We start from the raw sequence: 22,614 nt of genomic DNA on the forward strand, positions 1-22,614 counted from the left end.
AATTCTGCACCACCTAATGCTTGAACGGTGGTATTGTTCTGTGAAATGTGATGCTTGTTCAACAGCCTTTTCAGTGATCCAAATGGTGCAGAAGGTTAACTATTGTTTGCTATAATAACAGGTGAGCTATTTTGCATCCTGCAGCTGTCTGAGCAACCAAAGGGACTTCATGCGCACCATGCCAAGTGGCGCCTTCCAGATCACTCCATCAGCAAACTCCACACAGCAACCAACTTCAGACCTAAATAATATAAATGACGTTGATAAAATACATCCAGTCAGGCCATAATCTAGACATCCACTGACATCCAGAATTAGTTGAGAATAGACGTTCATACTGGCTATGATCTTGATGTCCACTGACAGCCAGAATTAGTTGATAAATGACATATAAGCGTCTATGCAAAGTCCAGAAAAGACATATAAAAAACTTTCATTCTGGCTCCCCAGAGTACGTCTTTTAGACGTCTTGGATGTCCATAAATGACGTCTAAAAGCCGTGATCTAGACCACTTTTTGCTCACTGGGTGGAGTCATTTGGCAAGCTAGCAAACTAAGATTTCCACTCAGATAGCATTTTGTGAGTGTTAACATTAGCGAGCAAGCTATAGTAAGGTTAGCCAGCTCGCAGTAACTTTGCTATCCAGCACGGCTCCTGTGCTGGCCCGCAATGCCAGTAGACATTCAATGTGCAATGCAATGCTCAAACAGCAAGCCAGCCAATCTACCAACCAGATTAGCCCTGGAAATCTGGATCAGGTAGTTGACATGAGCCCCTCAAGACAGTATTTTGGCAACAATTTGTCTGCATAAGCAAGCAACCACATGTAGCTAACATTTGCCAGCTAAAGCCACAATTTCACAATATAGCTCACATGCTTTACAAAAATGTTAACTTTGACTTTGTGTTGGAGTCTATGTTGCGGTAGGTGATGGTCATTTGTTGAAGTCAACAAATTTCATTTCTAAGCTAATGTTAAATAGTGTACAGTATTTATATACATGTATACCATATCTATATTAATAATTACAACTTTATTTAACACTGCAGTTACATACACACAGGGAAATCATTTATTATAAAATAGTTTAACAAACATGGTACTGCATCATTTAATGGTTTTGTAAACTAATGTTAATTCATTCATCAAATAATGGTTAATAATTCCCACCCATGGTTTTCAGCGAGAGTATTGTAAATCTTGTGCATCTTTAATGTCATAAAATGTATGAAGCAAATACATTTGATTTAAAGATGCAAAATCTGTTCTATAAAATGCTGCATAAAGTTACCATACTCATACAACTACTTAAGTAAGTGGCAGTGTGTGGCATCATCTATTAAGATAAATTAAAGTAATATTTTTTTATTATTTCCAATTACATTTTTCTTCGTATTTTTCTCTGAACATTTAGGTGCAAAAATGCTAAGTAATAAGCCAAATGCTGGGGACAAAATTACAAATATTTCAACAGCTACAGTGGTTTAGACCAGCTCAGTTTGGAAATTGTCATGATTTGACTTTTTGCTGTGAATTGGCGCAATACAAATAAAGATTGATTGATTGATTAATTGATGATGGATTATTGCTATCAATTTACGTGTCTATCAGAGCGGCTGAGACACATTATTGAATCTCATCAAAAGGATTTTGAAGCTGTATTTAGATAAAATAGTTACATAATGTTACTACAAAACTGAGCTGATGTTTTTGTTCATTCAGAAATAAGCCTAAACCTGAAATTTAAATATTATCAGTCAACTGATGTCCAGAGAAGAAGTTTTTAATAATGTGATGTACAAAATGTTTAAACAATGATACTGACCACCTCAGACTCACCACCTATCATTCAGTTCACCAATGCTGTTGTAAGTGCTGCAGCTAACCAACTATGGATATTTGGAAGGCCACTTAAAAAATGGCAGTGACACGTCTGTACCATTCATACCCAAATCAATGCATATCAAGTGGAGTGATAAAAAAATGTTTTCACATAGTGTGTCTAGATTTAAGTACCAATTAATAACTACCTAACCAACAAATTGACACCTTGATGGCAGATATTGATAGGGGAAAGAATGTTTTGTGCTACCTATCATTTTGACTTTTACAATATTTCTTAGTTTGTTCTAGAATACCCCGCTACACAACTGCAAGTTGAAACATTTTGGTTGATTTCATAGACTGTATACTGTATGATCAAAAGAAACACAGGAACGAACACAAGTCAGTGTATTTAATTTATTCAACACATCACAACAAGTGAAAGGTCATGATTTAGGCTCCAACAATATCTTGTGTTTCTACATTATCTATCAGACTATTCAGCAAAGTGGGTTTATTTATGGTCACTGTATTGCTATTTGTTTTAGAGGACACTAAACTACAGATTAAAGAGTTATTGGTTGTATTTTCCCCATCATGTGTTTTTTGGAGTTTTGTTCTGGTCTGAATATAATAATATAACATTTTGGGAAAAAAATGCATGCCAGCAAACCAAAACTGGATGCCAGGATGGCAAATATCTCCACAGCTACAGTAAACTTGCCAGGAGAGCTGACATATGCTGGGATGAATGTGATCCAGACTGCACAGAATATCAGCATGCTGAAGGTGATCAGTTTGGCTTCATTAAAGCTGTTTGGCAGCTTCCTGGCAAGAAAAGCAAGTATAAAACACAAGAGAGCAAGAAGACCAATATAACTCAACACAGCCCAGAATCCAACAGCTGAACCCAGGGCACACTCTAAGATGATCTTTTCTTTATAGTACTTCATGTTCATCTTTGGAAATGGAGGGCTGATTGTCAGCCAAAGGATACAAATCAATATCTGAATTAGGGTGAAAGTCAGAACACTGAGTCTCTGCTGTGTTGGACCAAACCATTTCATCACATTACTGCCTGGAAGGGTTGCTCTGAAGGCCATTAAAACTACTATAGTTTTGCCGAGAACACAAGAGATACAGAGGACAAAGGTGATCCCAAATGCTGTGTGTCGTAGCATGCAGGACCACTCAGAGGGCCGGCCGATGAAGGTCAGAGAACACAAGAAACACAGGGTCAAGGAGAAGAGCAGCATGAAGCTCAGTTCAGAGTTGTTGGCTTTTACAATGGGAGTCTCTTTATGAGCTAAAAAAATGATTGATGTCAGAAGGGATAAAAATACACCGACACAGCTAAATCCAGTTAAAAGTGCCCCCATGACCTCTTTGTAAGACAAGTATTCAATAGGTTTTGGATGACACTGATCTTTATTTTCATTTGGCCAAAATTTGGAAGGACAGTTCAAACAGTCTGGAGAATCTGTAAAAGAAGTGAAATCAAACAAAAATCAATAAAAATTCAATATTTACACTTCAAGAAAACATTTTTGGTATTCCACATGTCATTTAATTTATCATTACTACAATTCACATGAATTAAATTTCATTTTGAAGTCCTTGCTCACTTGTCTGATTACTTATCGTTCCCTCCGGGCATCCAAAGCAGTCGAAACAGCACACTGGTTTGAACTTGTTTATGGCCTTACGAGTCCCTGGTGGGCAGGGATCTCTGCAGACAGACCTTGGCACCTGATTAGGCAAAATACAGCATGTAAAACTCAATAATGGAACCAAATATTTTGTACATCAATGACATTGCAATGGAAAATTTCCTATGGATTTAGGTATTTAGCTGTGAAAAGACCAAGACTCAATAAAATGACATTCCCTTCCATTATGAGACCACCTCTCCACCCTCCAAATTCCATATGTGCATGAGCTGACCTCCACCAGGTCAGCTAAGGTTGATACACTTTAAGATTCATCACCTCTACACAGGGTAGCAAGACACTCTCAGAGAAACTGGGTTACACATACAAACTTTCATTCACATTACCTCATTACTGTTTGCTCCCCAAACTATTTTGATGTTGTCTTTTAGTTTGAATTTTTCCCCCTCTGGAAAAGAACTATCATAATGACCAATATTCACAATCTCAGCAGAGCCATCTTCTTTCATCTGCCAGTTAACTAAGTCATACTGGGCAACTGACTCTCCATTTTCATCAAAGAAAACTTTGGCCCCATTCTGTGTGGTGAAGTTCACATACTTAATATGTTCCAACACCTATAGAGACAATCAGCACATTAAAGCATACACACAGCTATCATTTAGTATTAAATTGAGTCTTGTCTGAATACTTAACTTTTCATTTTGTTGTGTGTGCTTGACACAAAAATAGAAACACTCAATATAACAAGTAAACTACACCTGAATAAATTTACTAGAACTTACTAGCTTCGGCCGAACTTCACTCTTGTTCACACAAGGCTTTCCTGTTGTGGGATTTGACCCATTGCTACATTGCAGTAGTGCATGAAGGGCATATGCAACCAAGTACACAGCTTTGTACACATTATTCTCAGGCCTGAAATGTGTCACATCTGTGTAGTCACTGGAGACTGTCCTGAGATCCTCTGTGCCAGTGCACATAGCAGAGGTATTTGATGGAGAAAAGCTGCAGTCAAAGAACTTCTCCCAGATAGCTTTAATTATATCACTCTGTGGTTCATCAGAAGGTTTCAAGCTAAGTAAGAATTCAGCAAGACCTGGTATGGACGCCTGAGGGAGGGCAAAGCCCATTGCCCCCTGTAAAATGTATTTTCGCTCAACAGACGCCAGGTCTGCTTGTGTGATCCAAGACTCACTGCCAAGCCACTGCTTTCCAGTTATGTTATAATTCTCCATTTTGGACAGTAACACTTCAGTGTAAGACAAGGTCATAAACATCAGGACCACGTTTGAAGAAGAATCCCTTAGTGTCTCTACAATAGCATCCAACTTAGAGATGATTTGAGATGTCTTAGAGAAAGGTAATCTGTATTCAACACAAATGCCCTCTTTCATTGCTTCCTTAGTGAATTCAGTCGTACCTTGTTCTGCGTACAAGTCTTCAGAATAAATAATCCCCACCCAACGCCAGTCAAAGTATTTCATAAGCTGCACCAGAGCGATGCTTTGGAAGCGGTCACTTGGCACAGTTCTGAAGAAGGTGGGGTATAGCCTTTTGTCACTCAAACAAGCACAGGTTGAAAAATGGCTTACCTAAAAAAAAAACATGTCAACTACAATAAATCCAAATAGTTTTTTAAGATGTAAAAATGTAAATAGACCAATAGGACATTCAAAATTGGACAAATTTCATTTACCAATCATATATGTTGTTCACCTGTGGAATGGACAGGGGGCTTAATATGATGTTTATGTCTTTACTTATTCCAGAGGATGAATGACCTATGAGAGCTTGAATCTGACCAGTGCAGCCCTTTGAATCCTCTCCATTTACAGCGTCTATGGCGGCTCGTATCTGGTTTTCACTCCCACAGCCATTAAACAGCCTATAGCCCAGATTCACTCCAGGAAGGAGCTTTCCATCTCTATTGATCTCCTCCACAGTAAAAATCACTGTCCGGGCAAACTTTAATTCCCTGTCATGCCAACTGCAAACCAAGTGTTTGTTATTACAGCTTAACATTTTCAGATCAACACATAAAATATGCTACTTGTCTACACTTGTATACACTTTTAACCTATTTTAAGCATAGTCACTTACTTTTTGCAGTATTTATATGGAAGTGTCTGGTAGCCATTATCTACCAGTATGTCTCTCCCACTCATGGAGAAAACACCACCTATCATAAGATCACCCTCTTTTGAAAATTCCATGAACCCTGTCTGCCCGATCAATTTGCATGTTTGCTTCTCTGACTTTGTCCTTGCCAGCAGAGCGAATAAAAAAATAATGATCCTACCCATCACAAGGCAACCTCCCCTTTACTTAAGCAATTCTGACCTTGGGGCTGATCTTTATAACTTTGTCTACCATAGGAGAATCACAAGCACAATTTTTTTTTTTCTACACGTCACTACACCTGTAAGAAAGAGATTATGTTAAAGTTAATTTCCAAAAATGTTGCGGAAAAACTCTTTCCCGTTTTGTACAGTACAAATTTCTCTACATGGTATAACCAGTATCAAAAGTATACGTTTAATACTTTGTGCATGGAGAAAATGTATTTATTAATGGAATACCTTCATGAACTATCAGGAATATAATGAATGAATTGACACAATCTAATGTTTAACTTAATGCAAGAACGACATTTTAATTAATGCAACAACTAACATTTATCAGTCATGAGAGAAAGTAATGATGTCCAAGTCTTCTCCATACATAAGTTAGCAATAAGTTAGCCAAAATACTGATCAGTCTCAGCATGTATTCTGTTGAATTACAAGTGTTGTAATCATGATTACCTAAGTATAACTTTTTCATGACTAACATAAATTATGATTATTCTTATTATTATCATTTCTACTACATTATATTGCATTGCATTTATTAACTGAAGCCTTTATCCAAAATAACATACAGTATGTGCATTCAACCATGTGGATTGAACCCCAAAACTGCTGGAGTCATGCAAGTACATGAACTTCATCAAATATGCAGGACTGCTTTAATTCAGAAGCAATGAGAGATAGAGAATAGTTTTCAGTCTGTGACAGAAGATGTGTAGAGTTTCTGCGATCCTGGTGGAAATTAGAATACCCTTCTACCATTGTTGAGCAAGGACAGCAAATAGTAACCATTGTTTGGGTTGTAGCTGGGCCTCCCTCTGAGGGTGGGTGTACCAAACCGATTGACAGTAGCAGAGCATAGTGGACAGGGTATGGTGCATGGTTTGAAACTGAGCCTAGCGAACACTGATAGCTTGTGCAGGGTGTGAATAAGTAATGCAGTAATGCATCTCTCTCATTAAAAAATGTCAGAATACAGTATATGATATGTATACTATATAAATAAATATAATAAATATTTTCATTTCACAAGATAAACTGCTTGACACAAGATGTCTCCTACTTCACTGTTAAGTCTATTCTCAGTGTATGTGCACTGGCAGCTTCCAAACCATTTGTGACGTCACAAATCATGAACTCAAAAACTGGGATACGCTCAGACTGTGCACTGTCCCTGTTCACATCGTACCTCAAGGACCCCACTTACAGGGTAACTTGTTCTCTGACTGAACCTTATAGCCTCACTACTGGGGTCCCTAAAGGGTTCTATTCTGGGTCCGCTCTTGTTTTCTCTTTACACCAATGCACTTGGTGCTGTTGTCCACAAGTCACTGCGACAACCCGATCCTGGAGTGCCATTTTTCCCAACATTGGGAGGAAATTTCTCAACAAGCCATAAAGCCAAAAGATCTTTTGTCAGTTATCTTTAGTTCCGACAGGAAACGAGCCTGACCATGTTACAATACAAACACACAGTACTTGACTTGATGATGTATTCTGATGTCCATTTAGTTTGCAAAATAATCCATAATGTTGCTCCTCCCCCATTGAAAATCTTTGTTAAACTCCGTTCTGAACACTCCATCAGAGCTTCAAGATCTGTCTCAAGTGGAGATTGTAACATCCCTAAGCGTAGCTCTGCCTTTGCCCAATCTGCTTTTTCTTTTAAATCTGTTAAATCATGGAGCAATCTCCCAACTAATCTGAAACTCTGTACAGACTTCAACGTTTTTTCCCGGGAAGTCAAAAAATGGATCCTAAGAAACCAGACATGTCAGCATTAATCTGAAGCCTAAATTATTTTTAACTTTGTCAAAGTATGAAGTATTTTAATAATTGTGTGTTTTTATTTCCTTTTGATATGAAATATGTTTTATACCTGAGTGTTTGTGATGTGTGAGCGGGTGTATATTTGCACATGTGTATGGATGTTTGGTCTGTTATGTAAGTTGACAATTTTTATCTTTTTATTGTTCTTACCCACCTGCCCAGGGACTACGGATGGAAAGTAGCTAGTAAGCTAAATCCGGTACAAAGCATCTTCTCTCATCTCGAGACTAATGTTATTTTGTACATTGTCCCTGATACAAATAAACTTATTAAATTAAACTACTTTGCAACAACCGATCATTTAGGACAGTAATCAATCATTAGTTATCTATTTTCATCTTCAGTGCATACAGTTCTAGACCCACTGAATATGGATCAATCCAAAACTAAAGCTCACAGGTGTAGCAGGGTGGGAAATTAACAGAAAGTATTTTTTCAAAAATTTAACCTCACGGCCTTTCAAGAAAATTGTTTTATTAATTATCCTTAAAATATACCTTAAAATGATAAACTTCTTGTCACAATGCTTATTTAATTCCGTGTAAACAGTATTTTAGTTGCAATACTGCCATATCAGTTGCATTAAATATCAACATCAAATCAATACAAAAAAATAGAAATAAATCACAATTTATCAAGACTATTTTTAAAGAACATTTAACATTATATAAAAGTTTCAGATATTTTCAAAAGGTTGACTGATGGCATATTACTTACTTTCTTTTGCCATTAGGTGCTGTTTTGTATTCTTTTCTGGCTTCAGTAAAATAATGCAACACTTTGGAGAAAACAGGCAGAACAACAAGCCAAAGCTGGAAGCCAGAATGGCAAAGGACTCCACTGCATCTGCATAATTTCCAGGGGAGCTGATATAAGCAGGGATGAATGCCAGCCACACAGAAGATAAGCATGCTAAAAGTGATGAACTTGGCCTCATTGAAGTTGCCTGGCAACTTACGGGCCAGAAAAGCTAGAACAAAGCACAGACAGGCCTGTAGACCAATGTATCCCAGAACACACCAGAATGCGATGCTAAAGCCCACACTACACTTCAGTATGATCTTCGAGTGTTCATATTGTGTATTTCAGGATGGAAAAGGGGGGGCATCAATGAGCCAGGCAGCACAGGTAACCACCTGAACCTGAGTGCAACTGAAGATGATGACTCTCTGCTGCTTGGGCCCCAGCCACTTCATAATGTTGTCCCCTGGCCTGGTGGCAGTGAAAGCAGCCAACACCACCAGTCTTCCCCAGGATGCAGGAGAGGCAAAGTGAAAATGTGAAGCTAAAGGCAGTGTGGCGCAGCATGCAGGACCAAGATGTTGGCCATGTAGGGGTAATACTCACTGCCTGTAAAGACAGACGGTGTGACCCAGGCCTCACTAGCTACCCACTGGATTCCAGTGATGTTCTTCATCATGTTATCTTCCAAGAAAAGTGTCATCTCCCCCTCGGCTGAAAATACCACCATCACTTTTGCCGAAGACCTTTGCATCACCTTTACAGAGAAGCAGATGATGGAGGAGGAAAGAGTTTCACATGGAAAAGAGAGGGCAAAAACAAGACAGAGTTAAAAGAAGTTACTTTGAGTAAGACTTGTGCATAATGTAAAATAACAGTATTTCTCTCTCGAACTCAAAGTGCAAATCAGTTTAAAGCGACCATTGTACATGGGAATTTTTCTTACATGTCAGGCTAAATTTATATTGCATCCTAAAATCTGGTGAAAAGAGCAAGGGTGTCTGCTTTATGATCAACAACTAATGGTGTTCAGACATGGCATCATTTCTACAGACTGCCCTTCTAACCTAGAGCATGGTTGATTTACAACCCCAATTCCAAAAAAGCGGTGCAGAAAGGAGGCCAACAGGATCATCACAGATCCCAATCGCCCCAGCCAGTTCCCTTACTCCTGTGATCAAAAATGTTGATGAAGCTAAATTCTGAGACTGTTCTGTACATTGTTTTCTATAAAAAATAAATACTGCAACTTCTGCTCAACCCATATATATTTTAGGCTTAAATTAACAACTTCTGGTTAGTCCCACCCACTTTTGGTTTAGGTCAAGATACAGATAATTTGGTTGGCTTAAAGAGCATATATATCTATATTTGCGAACATCCCAGTATCACAGTGAATATTCTGGATACCTGTCTACCACAGTATGATGTGTTATTTCATTCCATTCTGATAATTCTGCTCTAATCTATGTCTTTGATTATTTGTATACATAATATATGAGCATTGTTATAGGGACCCAGAGAACTAAGAATTTAATTACCAATGACTGCTTCACTGTAAGTGATGTGGTATGACAATAAAGAATCTCAACATTGTACTGGATGAGTACAACTTGTATATACAGCACTAACTCGTGAACAAATCTAACAAGCAACAGCCAAGTACAGTAAATTATATGTGAGTAAGAAAACAACTGAGGCTCTGATGATGAACAAACTTTTTTTTTTTTTCATTAAGGCCACTGTATATTCATCTTACCCCAGGAACACAAGGTGTCACCCTTTGTGATGTCACACCGATTGTATCTGGGCAGTCCCCTCAGCTTTATGAGTGATAACTACGGTATATAAATCAGGTGCGTCCTGAAATATCATTATCCTTTGTATGTGACCAGAAAGGGCAGCTACTCTTGCATTTTCAGCCATTAAAATATTCAACATTACTGAGCAGGAGCCATGGCAATACCGGCTGCAAAGCTTCTTATGTTTCTTTCTCTTGTTTGGGGCAAACGTGGTTTAGCTGCTGCTCTGGATAACTGTGTTTTCTTGGGGGAAGAGGAGAAAAACAGTCTGCATGAAGACGGAGATGTAGTTATAGGGGGCTTATTCCCTCTACACTACAGCCCTGTGTCTTCTCTTCCAACATACAGAACGAAACCAACACGTGATATGTATAAGTAGTAAGTGAACACTTGAATGCATTTTATAGTAGTTGGCTTTTGTAGTTGGTCTACACAGTAGATTACATGTCATTAGATTAGTGTTGAGCGAATATCAGGATACTATCAGGATCAGGATAATATCAGTGATGAACTGCTTTAAATTTTTCCACAGTTACAGCTCTCGTGCTTTGCGCTGGATCCAGACGATGACTTTTGCAATCAAAGAGATCAACCAGCGCAGTGACCTCTTGCCACAGCTGAAACTGGGTTTCCACATCCTTGACAGTTCTGATGACATTCCTGTGTCTCTGAGAGCATCTTTGCTGTTGGTAAATGGCCAGCCGGAGACGGGCTACAGAGCTGACATTGTGAACAGAGACAAAGGTCAAAAAAGAAACACTGGTTCTAATTTAGGCTGTGCTGCCGTACAAAGGACTGTGTCCCCAGTAATCATAGGAGATGCTGCCTCTGGAGTGTCTATGGCTCTGCTAAGAAGCCTCGGTTCTTTCCATATCCCCCTGGTGAGACTAGCTGAGAGCTGTTCTTGTAATAATGTTAATAATTTGTGTTTTTGCCATGTCAAGTCTTTTATTAATTCTTTATTTTAATGAACTGCTGCACTTCCAAATCGTCACTTAAAAATCAAAACAAAACAACAGGCCCATTTCAGCTTTATATTATTATAAAGCTGAAATGGGGCTGTTGTTTTGTTTTGATTCTTAAGTGACAATTTTTCAGATAATCCATTGAGTTTTAAAAATGGTTTATAATGGTTATGGTATAATGGTTTATATTATATTATAACTAGTTGGGAAAAAAATGCTGGAACATGTTTTTTACTGGACATTGATGAGATACTTGTTGTTGTTGATTGGACCTTCACATATGCAGTGCTTTGAGATTATAGTGTGAAAAAATGACTTAGAAAATTTCAAATTTCCGTATTTTAAAATCAGTAAATAATCTTCCATTTTAACAACTGGGTAGTGAGGTCATCAAATTCCTTTTCTTTTTTATTTCAAGTGCAGGTAGAAATCTGCACCACCTAATGCTTGAACGGTGGTATTGTTCTGTGAAATGTGATGCTTGTTCAACAGCCTTTTCAGTGATCCAAATGGTGCAGAAGGTTAACTGTTTTTTGCTATAATAACAGGTGAGCTATTTTGCATCCTGCAGCTGTCTGAGCAACCAAAGGGACTTCCCTACATTCATGCGCACCATGCCAAGTGACGCCTTCCAGATCAGAGCCCTGGCCCGTCTGGTTAGTTATTTCGGCTGGACCTGGGTGGGAGTAATTGGGGTGGAATCTGATTATGCCCGCTTTGCCATCCAGCTCTTTCTGCAGGAATCAGAGCAATATGGTGTGTGTACTGCCTACACTCATTTCTACCCTGTAGTCCTGAGTCAGCAGGCTCTAGATGAGCTTCTGGATGTTATTCAGGTACTTATGTGGTGTGAATCTCATGAATTTGTGTATATATAAACCTGAGTACAGCTTTTGCACACCTTAAGATCTACAGGTGCATAGGAGAACACAGAGGGCCAACAAAATCTGTCAGCTTTACTTGCAAGTACATTTAATGACAACAACATTTCGGTATTTAGACCTTCATCAAGTTGTCACCTTCATCTATACCTTTACCTTAATAAAGGTCTAAGTCTGAGTTTTTTTCTTTATATATAAACCTGCAATTACTGCATTTTAAGCAAATTGGTCTTTGATAAGTCAGACAAAAGAATTAGAAATGTGACCTTGAATATTTTTTCTAAAAGTGTAGTTACCACATTAAAATCCTTAAAATAATACATATTTTATCTCTCTCATTAAAAAATGTCAGAATATATGATTGTGCAAATATTTTCATTTCACAAGATTAACTGCTTGACACAAGATGTCTCCTACTTCACTGTTAAGTCCATTCTCAGTGTATGTGCGCTGGTGGCTTCCAAACCGATTTGTGACATCACAAATCATAAAATCAGGTTTTCAATAAACAAAGAGAAAATGCACACTTTCAGCAATTAATGTGAAAACAGCTTTCTAGATTTAAACTCTGCACATACATCATTATGGACAGTGAAACTCAAACAATCCACTGGAGGAACAAGGAGAAAAATACAACTTTGAGAAGAGGGGGGATTTATATCGACTGCACTAATCTTTAAATGTATAGTTTGTTTCACTAATTGAGGTACTCAGTCTTGACTGAGTATAATTGCTGTATTCATTAAGACAACACACAAAAGAAAAGACATTTTACAAGTTAAAATAATTAAATCAAGCACACAAATACTTAAAACGTACAAATAGTTTGTGTCACTGAAAATCTATTTCCTTCTCAGGAACATTATCTTTTGCTTCCTTGGCTGTCACCATTAGGTTTATTTTTATAATAAGAATAATACTTAAGAATTCTGATATCAGCTAAAACCATTTTTAGCTCACAAAGTTTACGATTGCAACTATGTCCTGAAAAACAACCATCAAAACCTGACACTTCTCAGACAGACATTCCTCTGATGTCTTCTTATTAATATTATTTAAATGTAAATGTGTCTTATTCACAGACATAATCATTAGTGAAGTATTTTAAACTGCTATGTTCTATATTATTATAGGTGCTTAAATCTTAATTATATTTCATATAAAAAAGAAGGGGTCCAACACACTGTCACTTAATTACAGTTATTCAAATAGTTTAAATGTCATTAAATATTAACTGTATGTAAATTTTAATGTTTAGATGGCGTCCTCAAAGGTCATCATAAACTTTTCTGGTGAGTCGGAGATGAAGGGTATTCTTAAAGAGATCCAACATAAGAATGTAACTGGTCTGCAGTGGATCGCCAGTGAAGCTTGGGCCACTGCCAAATCACTCTGGGAAGAGTTTGGAGACTTAATGACAGGAACACTGGGATTTGCCATCCGGAGAGCTGATGTGATTCCAGGGCTGAAACAACACCTCACTAGTCTCAGACCATCCCATATTCATGAATCAGCTTTCTTGGCAGAATACTGGGAAGAGCTGTTTAACTGTCGACTGAACGGATCAGTGAATAGCCACTCTCACGGGGGCGACAACTACCTTGACAGATTGCCATGTAAAGGAACAGAGGATTTAAATGATGTTTACTCTCCGTATTCTGATGTGACACAGCTAAGAGTGTCCTATAATGTCTACAAGGCTGTGTATCTGATTGCCCATGCCTTGGAAGATATGTGTAACTGCATAGTTGGACAGGGGCCTTTTCTTAATGGCACCTGCGCAGACCCAAAGAAATTTAAACCTTGGCAGGTGAGACTAATTGTAGGTTAAATGTATTTTTACATATAAAAATTGAAAAAACAGTGAAAAAGAAGTCAAATGCACCAGATTTATTGTTCAGATCATTTGTTTTTCTTTCCACCCTCAGCTTCTCCACTACATGAAGCATGCAAATTTTTCAGCACTGGGGGAGAAAGTCAACTTTGACCAAAACGGTGACCCCATTGCATATTATGACCTTTTGAACTGGCAAAGCAGGCCTGACGGGTCACTACATTTGGTAAAAGTAGGTTTCTACGATGCCTCTTTGCCTGCTGGCCGAAGCCTGGTCATAAATGACTCAGTTATTCAGTGGCCTATTGGGAAGCAGGTGTGTTCACTGCAAACAGGCTTGAGGCCATGTTCACCTCTTAGACTGTTGTATGTTCTGCTGATCAACACATCAGTTAATTTGTTCTTGTTCATGTGCATGTTTTAAACAAGCAGAAGAAAATGTCGCCATCAAATATAATCTACTCAAGCTGACATCAATTACAATGTTGCAACCAATAAGCCAACATTGTGATAAAAATTTTAGTATAATTACCATGTGATAGTTGAATTTGTGAATGGGTGATAGCTGAGGTGATAACAGAGTGAAAATGGTATTTTACCAATGTAATTCAATAATGTATTATTGTAGTTGAGCTCTTCAATTCAAAATAATTTCTTTAAAATAAATCAGATCAGACCTTTGGTGAAACAGAGTCTTTACAGTATTGCATACCAAAGCAGAGATGCTGGTGAATATTGACTGAAATCAGCATCTTTCTGAGTGGCTGAATTTTGCCTCTCAGGCTTCCCGGTCTGTGTGCAGTGACAGTTGTCCTCCAGGTTCCCGCATCGCCAGGAGAAAAGGGGAACCGATCTGCTGTTTCGACTGTGTCCCCTGTGCTGAGGGAGAAGTTAGCAATGAGACTGGTGTGTTGTCTTTTTTCACCCTTTCTCCTTGTAAATGTTCCTTCTCAAAACTACAAAGTCCTCTTCTCTCCCCATCTACAGATTCTTTAGAGTGCCTACGCTGCTCAGAGGACTCATGGCCCGATGAAGACAGAGAACTCTGCATCTCAAAGACTATTGAGTTTCTGTCTTACCATGACTTAATGGGTATTGTGCTATGTGTTGTATCTGTCCTTGGAGCTTGTATTTCCCTCTCTATTCTCACTATATTCTTCACATACAAAGACACACCACTTGTTCGGGCCAACAACATGGAATTGAGCTTCCTCCTCTTGGTGTTTCTTGCTGTCTGTTTCCTTGTTGGCCTGTTGTTCATCGGCGAGCCTTCAGACTGGCTTTGCCGCATCAGGTACCCAGCATTTGGAATTAGTTTTGCCCTCTGCATCTCGTGCCTCCTAGCCAAGACAGCAGTTGTCCTAATGGCCTTTAGGTCCACACTGCCAGGAAGTAATCTCATGAAGTGGTTTGGACCCAACCAGCAGAGAGCCAGTGCACTTTTAGGAACGGCTGTCCAGGTAGAAACACTTTCCATAAGTCTATAAATCTTTTTTCCAACTCAATCAAATCATCCTGTTTTTTCCCCTTCACTCAGGTAATAATCTGTCTGATCTGGCTGTTCACTAGTCCACCCCATGCCAACAACAATACAGATTACCACAGTGCTACCATCATCATTGAGTGTGTTCCTGGTTCAGAGGTTGGCTTCTGGTGTGTTCTTGGATACATCGGGATCCTGGCCTGCATGTGCTTCCTAATGGCTTTTTTGGCTCGGAAGCTACCTGATAATTTTAATGAAGCAAAGTTCATCACCTTCAGCATGCTGATATTCTTTGCAGTGTGGATAACTTTTATCCCAGTTTATGTGAGCACAGCTGGGAAATACACAGTGGCTGTCCATATTTTTGCTATTTTAGCCTCAGCTTTTGGTCTCCTCTTTTGCATTTTTGCACCAAAGTGCTATATCATAATTCTGAAACCAGAAAAAAACAGTAAGAAAAACATGATGCAGAAATGAAAATGACAGTACTTTGCATGTGTTTATTATTAATTTCCATGAGTAATAAAACCATTTTGATGAAATACTTCTTCCCTGCCGTGCATCCCTCTTGGATAGAAGAAAGCAATCTTTAGTTATACGCCTTTGCTTTGTACATAATATATTGTTGGCTATAATCAACAGTTGTCATAATCAGAACTTAGTATCATTGACTATGTAAGCTGGTGGAGTCATTTGGCAAGCTAGCAAACTAAGATTTCCACTCAGATAGCATTTTGTCAGTGTTAATATTAGTGAGCAAGCTACAGTAAGGTTAGCCAGCTCGCAGTAACTTTGCTATCCAGCATGGCTCCTGTGCTGGCCCGCAATGCCAGTAGACAATGCAATGTTCAAACAGCAAGCCAGCCAATCTACCAACCAGATTAGCCCTGGACATCTGGATCAGGTAGTTGACATGAGCCCCTCAAGACAGTATTTTGGCAACAATTTGTCTGCATAAGCAAACAACCACATGTAGCTAACATTAGCCAGCTAAAGCCACAATATCACAATATAGCTCACATGCTTTACAAAAATGTTAACTTTGACTTTGTGTTGGAGTTCATGTTGTGGTAGGTGATGGTCATTTGTTGAAGTCAGCACATTTCATTTCTAAGCTAATGTTAAATAGTGTACAGTATTTATATATACCATATCTATATTAATAATTACAACTTTATTTAACACTGCAGTCACATACACACTGGGAAATCATTTATTATAAAATAGTTTACAAAACATGGTACTGCATAATTTAATGGTTTTGTCAACTAATGTTAATCCATCCATCAAATAATGGTTAATAATTCCCACCCATGGTTTTCAGCGAGAGTATTGTAAATCTTGTGCATCTTTAATGTCATAATGTGTATGAAGCAAATACATTTGATTTAAAGATGCAACTACTTAGAAGTAAGGGGCAGTGTGTAGCATCATCTATTAAGATAAATAAGTCATATTTTTTTATTATTTCCCATGACATTTTTCTTTGTATTTTTCTCTGGCTTGATCAATATTATGTAACATTTAGGTGCAAAAATGCTAAGTAATAAGCCAAATGCTGAGGACAAAATTGCAAATATTTCAACAGCTACAGTGAACTTTCCAGGAGAGCTGACATATGCTGGGATAAAGGTAATCCAGACAGCGCAGAATATCAGCATGCTGAATGTTATACATTTGGCCTCATTAAAGTTATCAGGCAACTTTCTTGCTAGAAATGCCAGGACCAAACATATTATTGCAAGGATTCCTATGTACCCCAGCACTGCATAGAAAGCAGCTTCAGAGCCTGTGTTACATTCTAAAATGATCTTCTTATTGCTGTATTTGAAAACCATGTCTGGGAAAGGTGGTTTTAAGGTAAGCCACAACACACATATCACTATCTGAATCAAGGTGCAGAAGCAAACTATGATCCTTTGCTGTGCAGGACCAAACTTTCCTGCAACTTTGTTGCCAGGAATTGTGGCTTTGAAAGCCGTAACAACAACAATAGTTTTTCCTAAAACACAGGAAATACAAAGTGCAAATGTCACACCGAAAGCTGTGTGGCGCAGCATGCATGTCCAGACTGTGGGTCTGCCGAGGAAAGTGAGGGGGCAGAGAAAACACAAAAAAAGGGAAAACAACAGGAAACAGCTGAGTTCAGAGTTGCTGGCCTTGATCACAGGAGTTTCTCTGTAGCGGATGTAGGTCATCATCGTGGCCAATGATAGGGAAGCTCCGAGCAAAGATATGACTGTGATAGCTGTTCCCATCGGCTCGTGATATGTGAGGAACTCCACTGATTTAGGAATGCACTTATCTTTCCTTTCATTGGACCAGTATTCCTGTGGACAGGGTGTGCAGTCAGCTGCACCTGTCAAACATGAACCGAGAGAATAAGACCAGTGTCTGACCTCTGCAAACATGCGATATAGAGACATAAAATTATCCCACATCTCGCAGCACCGACAGTAATATTTCTAACAAAATGTAGGTAAAAACTAAATACACGCTATGATATTGGATAATCTATGTTTGTTAAATATGGCATACATGCTTCTTATACCTGTTGAGTTGGCTATAGTTCCATCAGCGCATGTGATACAGTCAAAACAGCAGGTGGGTTTTCCCTTTATTTGAGCTGTCCTGGTTCCTACTGGACAAACATTAGAGCACACCGATGTCGGAACCTGAGAAAATAACGTTGAAACAATCTGACAATAATGCAGTGAAATTCAGTTAATTTCATGTACACACAGGACACTGAAAGCGTCCATGATTACCGTTTTCCCTGTCCTCCACACAATTTCTTCCTCCTCGATGCTGAGCTCATAATCACCATTAGCAGCAGAGGCAAAATGACCCAGTGTGACATGTTGCACTTGCCCATCTTTCAGCTGCCAGTTAATAATATCATAAGAAGCAGGAGGGTCACCATTTACATCAAAAAACACATTATCCCCAAACCGATTCCTGAAATTGACCCTTTGTAGTTGATCAGTGACCTGAGAAAGGGAACAGATTGTTTGATATTTCTAAGTGTTCATATTAACATGATGACTTCTACACTGACATATGTGTTGTTTATTTTTAGACAATTGGAGGTATTAGAAATTTTACTTGCACTATTTCTCACCTGTTTTTGCTGAATTTCAGATGTATTCAAACATGGCCTCACCATCTTTTCTCCAACTGGTTGGCAGAATAACAGCTGATGGAGGGCATGTGCAATGGCATAAACTGCTTTATACACATTATAGGACACTCTGAGCTGTGTGACATTGAAGAACACATCCTGGGAATGTATTAATGTCTCATTGCCTGTGCATAATTCATCCTTCACCTCAGTACCTGTGTTTTCCCCTTGAGGTCTACAGCCGACCATAATCTCCCAGAAATTCTTCACAAAGGCTGCACTTGGATCAGTATAAGGACTAATGCCTGTTAGAAATGGTTTTAGATTTGGAATAGCCATCTTCTGCACCACAAATCCTAGGGCTCCACCAAAAGCTTGGTAGATCTCAGGTGTGGAAGGTCGAGGTGCCGTTATCCAGGCCTCACTGGCAATCCACTGAATTCCTGTAATGTTCTGTTTCACAACCTCTTTCATCAAAGGGTAAAAGTCACCCTCTGGAACAAAAGCCAGGATGACTTTGACAGTTGACTTCTTGATCATTTCCACAACCTCCAGAATTTTATCCATGGTGTATGTGCGTAGAACTGTCCCAACAAACGCAACACAAACCCCCAGCTTTTTAACCTCCTCAGTAAAAGCCAGGATCCCATTTCGCCCGTAGTCATTGTCGGACTGTATGGCTCCAATCCACTGCCAGCCAAAACGCTTGACAAGTGCTGCCAAAGCTTTTGCCTGGAAGTAGTCGCTGGGTATTGTTCTAAAAAATGTAGGATATTTAGCTCTGTCACTCAGGCAGGCACATGTTGAGAAGTAACTTACCTGAAAAGAGAACACCGAAAGAAGTCTGAAAAGAAAGCCTCGAAACAAGCACTGAAAAGCATCAAATATCACAGAACACTCATGCAATAGAACCTGTAATTAATCTCTTACTATTGGCACTTGAAACGGTCCGAGAGTACCAGCCACAGCTAAAGACTGAGATGATCCTGACTCTGCTATCAGTGCAGACATAGCCGGAGGACAAGGGGAAGTCAAATGTATCTCCTCTGGTCTACTAGCCAGTGTTAGTGCAGCACGTAATGTATTTGTAGGAGATGCGCAAGAGTTAAGGATCCTATAGCCAAGAGATACGTTTGGCAGGAGAGCAGGATCATTGTTGATTTCTTCAATTGCAAATATCATCACTTGGGTCCACCGAAAAGCTCTCAGGTCAAATCTAAAAAGGCATTGTTGATTGAAATAGGTTGTAAGATTACAAAGCTGCAGCTGTACATGTACATACAATGACAATGATGTAGATAAGAGTACAGGAAAATGTATGCAGTATGGAAACGTGAGATGGATTAAAGCTTACCCTGCACACTTTACTCCAGGTGGCTCGCTCTCAAACGTTGAAGTGCTACTTATCTCTTTGTTGAAAACTGGGAAAATTCCCCCAATCATGATGTCTCCCTGCTTGAACAAACTTGGCATGTTAAATCTACCAAACAGTTCACAACCAGAAACTGTGCTTGGGTAGAGAACAAACAGAAATGAGATAATAGCTCTCTGTAGCTCATGCATGTTTGCTAGGCATGTTTTAAAAGAGAGGACACAGCTCTTATAACAACTGTGTCAGATGCAGGTAGGCATGCTCTCTTCATAAATGGTTGATTTATTTCCCAGAGGGCAACAAGGAAAGGTCTACTCTCTGTATTCAGGCCACATACACAACTCAATGATAATGCAATGATACAATGAATGAGATGGACATGCTATGGCTATTTTACTTCATAAATACTGCCCATGATATAATGACCCTTACAATAATAAATCAGCTCATAACTCACCACTCATGAAGAAAATGAGGTGACCAGATGGCAGTAGTTCAATAAATGTTCATGATACACGTTACTAAAAACGTTACTACAAAGATTAGATATCTTTGGGTTGATTACAGAACATTCAGTAGCCAGTACTCATAAGATGTAATATGATGTACTTTGTATCAAATTAAATAAAGACTAGATATACTGTAATAAGGTCTTTCTTAGATAGTAAACAAGGACAGCTATAACCTACGTAAACTAACAAAATGTAATAAGCCGTTATTTGTTGTTGAGGAGCTACAAAAAAAATTTCATGTCATCACAGGTCATCCTGCTTATCTCCAGGCTGGAGAGATGCAGTCACACACTGAAGAGGCCATGCATTTTGGAACTATATTTTACTGGAAATGTTGTCAGAAGTATAGAATTGTACTGGACAAGCCAAACAGGTGGTTTGTTGTAATATGTCGCTGATTGACTTAAAAAAAAAAAAGAGTAGGAAGTAAAGATGGTCTTTGATTTATTTTGCAGTTACGTTTTTTTTTGTAATGTGTCGCTAATGAGCATCAAAGAAAGTATAATAATATGCTAACAAGGTATTAATTACCAACAAATTACCCTGTAATGAAGTGAAACTATGTTAAATAAAGCCCAAATGAGTGAATCATCCTCTGAGCTCTGTGTTTTGTCTGATTATTATTAATAGGGCACTATATTTGTCAAATTACAGCCAATGGTTTCTAATTAAGCCATCGGAGGTCCATCGGATGTTGGTTATTTGGTAGTGAGGGTAGTGTCTAATGAATATATCTCTGCTCTGATAAGGCTTTTGTTATTGCATGATCTTGTATGTTATAGTATATGACACACGCAAAATACGCAGACCATCTCCATGTGGCCCACGACGTCCTTAAAAAAACTAAAAAAACAATACAATCTCCAAAAAATCAATGAGGCAGTACATTAATGACTCTCGAGGTAAATGACTATAGTGAGTCTGCATTGCTATGAGTCCAACATAGGGTGATACATACATTTTTATTGGACAATATGCCTCAAGTTGACTCTTGCTCACTCACCTCAAGCAAGAAGTTACAATAGCAGTTGTCAAGATGGACATAATTTACCACTTTGTCTGTCACAGCTGTCCCTTGGGTCATAGGGAGAGCACACAGGACAGGTGGTGGAGTAGTAACGGGCAGAACTGGCCTGTCCGCTCTATCTGAAGCAGAAGGGGTCGGTGTGTTTGCTGGCTGCAAGGCTGCGGCGCATAGCAAACTCCATCATCATGATGGGCATGATAGGCTGTTTATAAGCCAGGGCTTATTCGCTATGTGCTTTTGCATTTAATTCATAAACATTAAACAATCTAATATTTTATCAACAACTATATTCTTAGAAGTACGGTTTAGACCAGCTCAGTTTGGAAACAGTCATGATCTGACTTTTTGCTGTGAATTGACGCAATACAAATAAAGATTGATTGGTTGATTAATTGATGATGGATTATTGCTATCAATGAGGTGTCTATCACAGTGGCTGAGACACACCATTAAATCCCATCAAAAGGATTTTGAAGCTGTATTTAGATAGAATAGTTATATAATGTTGCAACAAAACTGACCTGATGTTTTTTGTTTGATCAGAAATAAGCCTAAACCTGAAATTTAAATATTAACAGTCAACTGATGTCCAGCGAAGAAGTTTTTAATAATGTGATGTACAAAATGTTTAAACAATGATACTGACAACCTCAGGCTCGCCATCTATCATTCAGTTCACCTATGCTGTTGTAAGTGCTGCAGCTAACCAACTATGGATATTTGGAAGGGCACTTAAAAAATGGTAGTGACACGTCTGTACCATTCATACCCAAATCATTGCATATCAAGTGGAGTGATAAAAAAAATTTTTTGCATAGTGTGTCCAGATTTAAGTACTAATTAATAACTACCTAACCAACTAATTGACACCTTGATGGCAGATATTTATAGAGGAAAGAATGTTTTGTGCTACCTATCATTTTGACTTTTACAATATTTCTTAGTTTGTTCTAGAATACCCCGCTACACAACTGCAAGTTGAAACATTTTGGTTGATTTCATAGACTGTATACTGTATGATCAAAAGAAACACAGGAAAGAACACAAGTCAGTGTATTTAATTTTTTCAACATATCACAACAAGTGAAAGGTCATGATTTAGGCTTGTGTTTCTACATTATCTATCAGACTATTCAGCAAAGTGGGTTTATTTATGGTCACTGTATTGCTATTTGTTTTAGAGGACACTAAACTACAGA

At 38.5% G+C, this 22,614-nt stretch overlaps 3 protein-coding genes across 3 annotated transcripts; 1 reads left to right on the forward strand and 2 right to left on the reverse strand.

Moving 5' to 3' along the window:
- Positions 1-2,392: 2,392 nt before the first annotated feature.
- Positions 2,393-5,802, reverse strand: LOC311255831 (extracellular calcium-sensing receptor-like; the record flags this gene model as incomplete). Its single annotated transcript, XM_084350483.1, has 6 exons — positions 2,393-3,306; positions 3,452-3,575; positions 3,883-4,113; positions 4,282-5,091; positions 5,216-5,486; positions 5,600-5,802. The coding sequence occupies 6 exons, from the start codon at positions 5,800-5,802 to the stop codon at positions 2,393-2,395; spliced, it is 2,553 nt and encodes an 850-aa protein (XP_084206609.1).
- A 4,572-nt stretch (positions 5,803-10,374) lies between these two features.
- LOC311255832 (extracellular calcium-sensing receptor-like) lies at positions 10,375-15,860 on the forward strand (the record flags this gene model as incomplete). The annotated part of the gene is made up of 8 exons (XM_084350484.1): positions 10,375-10,598; positions 10,753-11,101; positions 11,734-12,021; positions 13,325-13,876; positions 13,995-14,216; positions 14,683-14,806; positions 14,888-15,360; positions 15,438-15,860. The coding sequence occupies 8 exons, from the start codon at positions 10,375-10,377 to the stop codon at positions 15,858-15,860; spliced, it is 2,655 nt and encodes an 884-aa protein (XP_084206610.1).
- A 974-nt stretch (positions 15,861-16,834) lies between these two features.
- On the reverse strand, positions 16,835-19,977 carry LOC311255833 (extracellular calcium-sensing receptor-like; the record flags this gene model as incomplete). The annotated part of the gene is made up of 6 exons (XM_084350485.1): positions 16,835-17,742; positions 17,935-18,058; positions 18,152-18,373; positions 18,505-19,323; positions 19,435-19,720; positions 19,859-19,977. The coding sequence occupies 6 exons, from the start codon at positions 19,975-19,977 to the stop codon at positions 16,835-16,837; spliced, it is 2,478 nt and encodes an 825-aa protein (XP_084206611.1).
- Between the last annotated feature and the right edge of the window lie 2,637 nt (positions 19,978-22,614).

The sequence above is a fragment of the Pagrus pagrus genome (assembly GCF_965226575.1).
Source record: "Pagrus pagrus genome assembly, chromosome: 4".
In the NCBI taxonomy this organism is placed as follows: domain Eukaryota; kingdom Metazoa; phylum Chordata; class Actinopteri; order Spariformes; family Sparidae; genus Pagrus; species Pagrus pagrus.